General features: G+C 42.0%; 1 protein-coding gene across 17 annotated transcripts in view; it reads right to left on the bottom strand.

The window, feature by feature from the left end:
* Window positions 1-820: 820 nt before the first annotated feature.
* Window positions 821-7488, bottom strand: part of TFCP2 (transcription factor CP2) — a 77005-nt gene continuing 70337 nt past the window's right edge. For 8 of the 17 annotated variants that reach the window (XM_031000884.3, XM_031000887.3, XM_055357215.2 and 5 more), the window contains 4 exons: window positions 7022-7146; window positions 6144-6286; window positions 3348-3399; window positions 821-2642 (listed from right to left, as the gene is read on the bottom strand). In XM_031000884.3, coding sequence (XP_030856744.1) covers window positions 2605-2642; window positions 3348-3399; window positions 6144-6286; window positions 7022-7146 — 358 coding nt within the window. In that variant the 3' untranslated portion in view covers window positions 821-2604. The remainder of the gene's footprint in view (window positions 2643-3347; window positions 3400-6143; window positions 6287-7021; window positions 7147-7488) is intronic. The other 9 variants (XM_031000885.3, XM_063693991.1, XM_055357216.2 and 6 more) reach the window with 3 other exon arrangements.

Below are 7488 nucleotides of genomic sequence, written 5' to 3'. Positions count from 1 at the left end.
GGCCATTTAACTCCAGCCTGGGCAACAGAGTGAGACTCCGTCTCAAAACAAAAAAGTCACCTAGTCTTGGCCAGGCACGGTGGCTCACACCTGTACTCCCAGCACTTTGGAAGATGAGACGGGGGATCACTTGAGCCCAGGAGTTCAAGACCAACCTGGCGGGCAACACAGTGAGACCTCATTTCTATACTTTATTTTATTTAAAAAAATTTTTTTTGAGATAGTCTTGCTCTGTCACCCAGCCTGGAGTGCAGCAGCCTGATCTCAGCTCATTGCAACCCCGCCTCCCAGGTTTAAGCAATTCTCATGTCTTAGACTCCCAAGTAGCTGGGATTACAGGTATGTGCCACCACGCCCAGATAATTTTGTATTTTTAGTAGAGACAGGGTTTCACCATGTTGGCCAGGCTGGTCTTAATCTCCTGGCCTCAAGTGATCTGCTTGCCTCAGCCTCCCAAATTGCTGGGATTACAGGCGTGAGCCACCGTGCCCAGACTCATTTCTATATTAAAAAAAAAAAAAAAGAAAAAGGCATCTAGTCCAACTTTCCTACCCAAACACCTAGACATTAAAAAAAAAAAAAAAAAAAAATCCAAACCAATAGCAGCCTGCTGAGGAAAGAACTGAAGTTGAGAACCAGTACTAGGAATATAAGACAACCAGATATGTCTCCTCCTCAAAATGGAGACACCTGGTAATCATTCACTAAGAAGCATTTTGGTGTAATATAACAAGTTGCTCAGGTCAGTTTTAAACAAGTCCTTGACTTAATTTTCTGGTTTCAAAGTTTTCAATTTGTTTCAAACCAAGAGAAATTAGACCATGATGCAGATTGAGTTTAATGAACAAAAATCTCTGTATAAAAAACATTTAAACCTTATCAAATGCTTTAAACACACACACACACACACAAATCCAAATCCAATACACAATCTTAGAATATTATCTTTGTGTACCTCAACATAACCTGTAAAAGTATTTCTAGATAAAACTTTACAAGTGAAGAAAGAAAACCCATGATGTTACACTTACACACACACACACAATCATTCTTAAGGAAGAACAAAAACATGGTAAGAGTGTGAACAGGAAGGGAATGCATCTTTTTTTGTAAAGCTTATATTAAAAAACACAGCATGAGTAAAATAACTTCCTATGCCAAGAGAAGATGCAGAGAGAGGAAACAGAAAGCAGGGATGAGACTAACTCATTAATAAATAGTTTGAGAATGTCATTCAAGAACAGTAAATCTGGGGAGTTACAGATAATCCCCAGTTGTCACCACCTCAAATTCTTTGATTCCGATAACTAATGACACTTAAAAAGCATCTATGTGTTCCTTTTTTGTAGGTCTTGATTTGTTCATCATTATTTAGGTGTGCTTTGTCTCTTTCAGTGGTTAATTCCTCAGTTCATACTCAGTGTTATGTCGTAGTCACCAGAAGGGCCACAGTAATAAGCGAAGTGAACACAGGTTATAATGGGTGGCACTGGTGGTATGAGAGGGTGAATAAGGAGGGCCAGATTGCCTGGTTTGGATTTCAGCATCACTGCTTGCCAGCTCCTGGCACCTAGCAAGCTACTTAGCCACTGTGTGTCTCCATTTCCTCATCTTCGGTTGGGGGTCACTATAGCACCTACTTCAGATGGTGTGATTAGGGGGTTAAACAAGATGGTCATTCAAAAAATTTATCACACTGCCTGGTCAATAAATGTTAGCTGAAAATACTATTAGTTGGCCGGGCGCGGTGGCTCACGCCTGTAATCCCAGCACTTTGGGAGGCCGAGGCGGGCGGATCACGAGGTCAGGAGATCGAGACCATCCTGGCTAACACAGTGAAACCCCGTCTCTACTAAAAAATACAAAAAATTAGCCGGGCGTGGTGGCGGGCGCCTGTAGTCCCAGCTACTCGGGAGGCGCAGGCAGGAGAATGGCGTGAACCCGGGAGGTGGAGCTTGCAGTGAGCCGAGATCGCGCCACTGCACTCCAGCCTGGGCGACAGAGCGAGACTCCGTCTCAAAAAAAAAAAAAAAAAAAAAAAAAAGAAAATACTATTAGTTGTGGTATTACAGGGGAACCAAAAGGAAAATTCTGTCTCTGTATTTCTCCTCATTGATAAAGTTTTCAGGGACAAACTGTGGCAAAAAGCAGAGATACCAGTACATTTGAGACCAGTACAAAGAGATTGAAGACCTAGTCTTATGAATATAGATACCCATTTTTATATAAGAAAAAAATTACAGGGCTCCATATCACAAAATTTAAGATCTTCCTGTTAAACATCACACAATTCCCATCATCATTATGCCCTACATACACTCTAAATTATGTAGAGTTTCTACTCATATTCAACAACAACAAGGTCCAGAAATTTTAACTAAAACAGCTGCAGAACTGCATGTTGGGCAGTAATCTGTGTGTGCCACAAGAGCTTGGGCCAACACAGAGGGCCAGGATTCTGCCTCCATGGCCTGGACTCCTCCACACACAGTCAGATGAGTCAGGTTCTTGCAGACCTTCAAATCTCCATTCATATCCCCCTTCAAGAGGGCCGTTTTCAGAGGTGAAGGAAGCAGCAGCCACTGGGCACGAAACGCCGCACTCCTACTTCAGTATGATATGATAGCTATCACTGGTTTCTGCTGTTAAAAAAAAAAGAGAGCGAGAATCATCTTTAGTCACCTCTAAAACACAGCAGGAGAAAAAAAGTATGGTAAGACTCTCGTGAGAAGGGGAGAAAAGGGAGGCGGAGGTTGCAGTGAGCTGAGATCACGCCACTGGACTCCAGCTTGGGCAACAAGACCGAAATTCTGTCTCAAAAAAAAAATGCATTATAAAAACAACATGCCTCAATTTCCTCATCTGTAATGGAAGATGGAAGAGAATGGCAAAAAGCCGGGCCGGGCACAGTGGCTCATGTCTGTAATCCCAGCACTTTGGGAGGCCAAGGTGGGTGGATCACTTGAGGTCAGGAGTTCGAGACCAGCCTGGCCAACAAGGTGAAACCCATCTCTACTAAAAATACAAAAATTAGCCAGACATGGTGGCACGTGCCTGTAATCCCAGCTACTTGGGAGGCTGAGGGAGGAGAACCACTTGAACTTGGGAGGCGAAGGTTGTAGTGAGCCGAGATCATGCCACTGCACTCCAGCCTGGGCAACAGATCGAGACTCTGTTTCAAAAAAAAAGAAAAAGCCAACTTAAAAAAAGGAACAATCTCTAATATTGTCACTTTCTTTACCCAAATATGGTTACTTTTCCTATCTCTCCTCAAAGAAGTATGTACTTTGCCTAGTAGTAGTAAAGCTGTTAAACTGCTTAGAGAAAGATGTTTGTCTTACTATTACCTTTCATTGTGTCCAGAATAAAACATGCTTCTTCCTGAAAGTTCTGTATCATCTGAAAAATGCAAGAAAATTTGTGATTATTTAAATGAAAAATAACCCCTTTATATTCCTGTGTCCCTAAGGACTACCCCACATCCAGAGGGATTTATATGGGAGGCTTTACAGGTCACAAATAATGTATTTCTTGAATATCTAGGATCATAAGTTTTTTCCTCCCCTCCCGTTTGGTTTTTAAATATTAAAAAACTAAGCAGATTAGAAGAGTTGTTTTAAAGCCTGGTATGCATTTCCCTGGGTTAACCCCAAGACTCTCCAAGGAGCACACGGACACTAATATGTGCATACAGGAGAACTGACTTCCGTGTCTTCAACTCCCATATGTGCTCTTTCCTAAAACCTCTTTAATTTTCCTTCCCCACTTTCCCTTCTCAAACTCCCTTCTCCCAGGGATAAACTCCCTTCTCCCAAGATAAAGGCATGAGTTTCACCCTCCCAGGATCCTAATAAGGTGGCCCATGATGTGAAAGCTTCAGGTGGCAAAGTGGAATGGCGAAGGTGAACGCTAATAACTGAGCAATAGACCCTTTTATGAGCCACATGGTTTCTAACTCTTTCCTTTCACCAGAAGTAAAGAGTAACCTAATCACAAATTGTCGTAAGATAGAGGATTCAAAATGATTTTTTGATAATATCACTATGTAATTTCTGGTATATAATTCTGAAGTATAATCTAATGACATTGTCATTACAAAATTCCATCCATTCCAATCAATTTATGGGAATCAAGTCCCTCAGCATTTATATCTAGAGGAAAAAAACAGAATGGAATTGATGCTGAAATCCTGTGTCATTCTAGCAATCAATAGGCAGTATTCATCTACAAAGGAAATAATTATGTGCAAGGGTACGGGTAGGGAACGAAACAATTTCATCGAACTCATTCATAGATATACCTGTAATAATTTTTTTCTTAATTTTTTTTTTTTTTTTTCTGAGACAGAGTTTTGCTCTTGTTGCCCAGGCTGGAGTGCAATGCCCCCATCTCGGCTCACCGCAACCTCCGCCTCCTGGGTTCAAGGGATTCTCCTGCCTCAGCCTCCTGAGTAGGTGGGATTATAGGCACGTGCCACCACACCCGGCTAATTTTGTATTTTAGTAGAGACAGGGTTTCTCTATGTTGGTCAAACTCCCGACCTCAGGTGATCTGCTTGCCTCGGCCTCCCAAAGTGCTGGGATTACAGGTGTGAGCCACTGCGCCTGGCCTTCTTTTTTTCTTTTTTTGGATGAAGTCTCACTCTGTCGCCTAGGCTGGAGTGCGGTGGCGCAATCTTGGCTCACCGCAACCTCTGCCTCTCGGGTTCAAGCAGTTCTCTGCCTCAGCCTCCCAAGTAGCTGGGATTACAGGCACCTGCCATCATGCCCAGCTAATTTTTGTATTTTTAGTAGAGATGGGGTTTCACCATCTTGGACACGATGGTCTTGAACTTCTGACCTTGTGATCCACCCGTCTCAGCCTCCCAAAGTGCTGGGTTTACAGGCATGAGCCATTGCGCCTGGGCAGCCTTCTTAATCTTTAATAATTACTTACTAAAACATGTAGCATATTTACATTATTTTAATCAATTGTATAATTATGATAATTCCATTATAATAATTTTTAAATTTTTATTTAAAAACTTTATTTCAAACAAATATAGTAGGATAATCAATAAAAGATGTTTGTGCATAAAAATATGTTATGGTAAGATGGTCAGGCGTGGTGGTTCACATCTGTAATCCCAGCACTTCGGGAGGCTGAGGCGGGTTGATCACTTGAGGCCAGGAGTTCGAGACCAGACTGGCCACATGGTGAAACCCAGCCTCTACTAAAAATACAAAAATTAGCCAGGCATGGTGGTGGGTGCCTGTTTAAATACCAGCTACTTGGGAGGCTGAGGCAGGAGAATCGCTTGAACCTAGGAGGCGGGGTTGCAGTGAGCCGAGATCACACCACCGCACAACAGCCTGGGCGACAGAGTGAGACTCTGTCTCAAAAAAAAAAAGTTACAGTAAGATAAAATTCAATGGGGGAAGTAAATGAAAATAAGAGTTCAAGGAAACAGAGGAATAGTATAAGAATTCTAACTGTTAAAGAAAAGCACAATCGTATTTTTTTTTTAATGGATGGTGGTGGTATTAAATCATTTTTGTATTAAGGTTACATGGGATGCAATTAGAATAATGATGTAACCATTTCACTTAAAAATGTCATTATATATGCCCAGAAATGACATCTTTTACAACTATTTAAACTTTAACAAAAAATTTTAAGTCAACCTAAAAATGTGCATGGGAATATGTGGTTTTTAAAATATTTTAGGACCAGGCGCAGTGGCTCACATCTGTAATCCCACCACTTTGGGAGGCCGAGGCGGGTGGATCACTTGAGGCCAGGAGTTTGAGACCAACCTGGCCAACATGGCAAAACCCCATCTCTACTAAAAATACAAAAATTAGCCAGGCGTGGTGGCGCACGCCTGTAATTCCCACTATTCGGGAGGCTGAGACAGGAGAATCACTTGAACCCAGGAGGAGGAGGTCGCAGTGACCTGAGATTGGGCCACTGCACTCCAGCCTGGGCAACAGAGAGAGACTGTTTCAAAAAAAAAAAAAAAAAAATTAGGAGGAAAGCAAGCAAAAAAGTATGAAACCCTCTGATCTAGAAAACAGAACACTCTGCCCCAGGAGAACTGCTCTTGCTCCATGCGCTGACAAATTAATCATCATCTGGTAATTCAACTGTACTGAAAAATCTACCTCATCACTGATGAGCACATGAATTCCTGTTGGCCCCTGCTTGTAAATCTGGCTGATCTGGCAAGGGGAAATGCTGAAAAGCTGAGCAATTTTTTCTGTCAATTCAACAGCTGTCAGTTCTTCTAGATAGATAGCATGGTAAACTGCAAAAGGGAGAGAGCAACAGCAGTCAGTACAAAGTTTGTCCACTCTTACAGGTAACTTGATCACTAGGAATGCCCACTTTTCTGAAGGACTCAGAAATCACACTGCCTAAGTTCAAATCCTGGCTCAACCACTTGCAGCTGTGCGACCTAGGGCAAGTTATTTAACATTCCTAGGCCTGATTTTTCTCACATAAATACCGGAGATAACAGTAAAATCCTCCGCAAAGAGGAGATATTAGTTGTAAATATTAAAGCATATAAAAAGTGTTAAGAATAGCACCTGGCTGGGTGTGGTGGTTTACACCTATAGTCCCAGCAATTTGGGAGGCTGAGGCAGGGAGATCGCTTGAGCCCAGGAGTTCAAGACCAGCCTGGGCAACATAGGGAGATCCCATCTCTACAATAAATAAAACAATTAGGCAAACGAGTAGCTATAGTTCTAGCTACGCGGTAGGCTGAGGGGAGAGAATCACTTGAGCCCAGGTGGTCAAGGCTGCAATGAGTCATGATTGCGCCACTGTACTTCAGCCCGGGTAACTGAGTGAGACTCTGTCTCAAAAAAAAAAAAAAGAATGGCACCTGCCATGTATTAGGAACTTAATAAATGCTAGTGATTATTGTTACTTCTAGCAAATACTAAATCTGCTGTTTGATAGTTTCCCATCACACATGCCCATAAGTTATCTCTTCACCTTTCTTCATATCTGTCCTGGTGTGTCCAGAACAACCTACCGAAGAAAGTACCATTTGAGTCTCCATCCTCATGCTTCTGCTGCTGTTGCTGCTGCTGTTGTTGCTGCTCCCTCAACTGCAGTGATTCCTGACAAACATAAATGGTTAACCTTGGACGCACCATCCTAAGGGGAGGAAAAAGGCTAATTAGTCTTACATTCTTTATGGTAAGCACAATAAAAAGAAGGGAGAAATTGTGTTTCTACATTAATCGTATAGAGCAGATGAAAATTGGAAGCTCATTGGCCAAATGCAATTAATTTGCTATGTTTTATTAGTTCCCCAGTAGTAGGGTTTTTTTTTCCTTAAGTGGAATTAGTTCCAATATGAGACATCATATAAACCTCTGAACTTTTGGCTTTTCCTGAAGACTCAGATCTAGCAATCTTAGGCCCGCATTCTCACATGAAAACAATCAGCCGTTCTTCTTACATGATGCATATATTCTTCACTATATCCCAGTCTTG

The sequence above is a fragment of the Gorilla gorilla genome, chromosome 10, assembly GCF_029281585.2.
Source record: "Gorilla gorilla gorilla isolate KB3781 chromosome 10, NHGRI_mGorGor1-v2.1_pri, whole genome shotgun sequence".
In the NCBI taxonomy this organism is placed as follows: Eukaryota; Metazoa; Chordata; class Mammalia; order Primates; family Hominidae; genus Gorilla; species Gorilla gorilla.
Note: the sequence above shows the minus strand (reverse complement) of the source record. Positions and strands in the feature narration are given on the sequence as shown.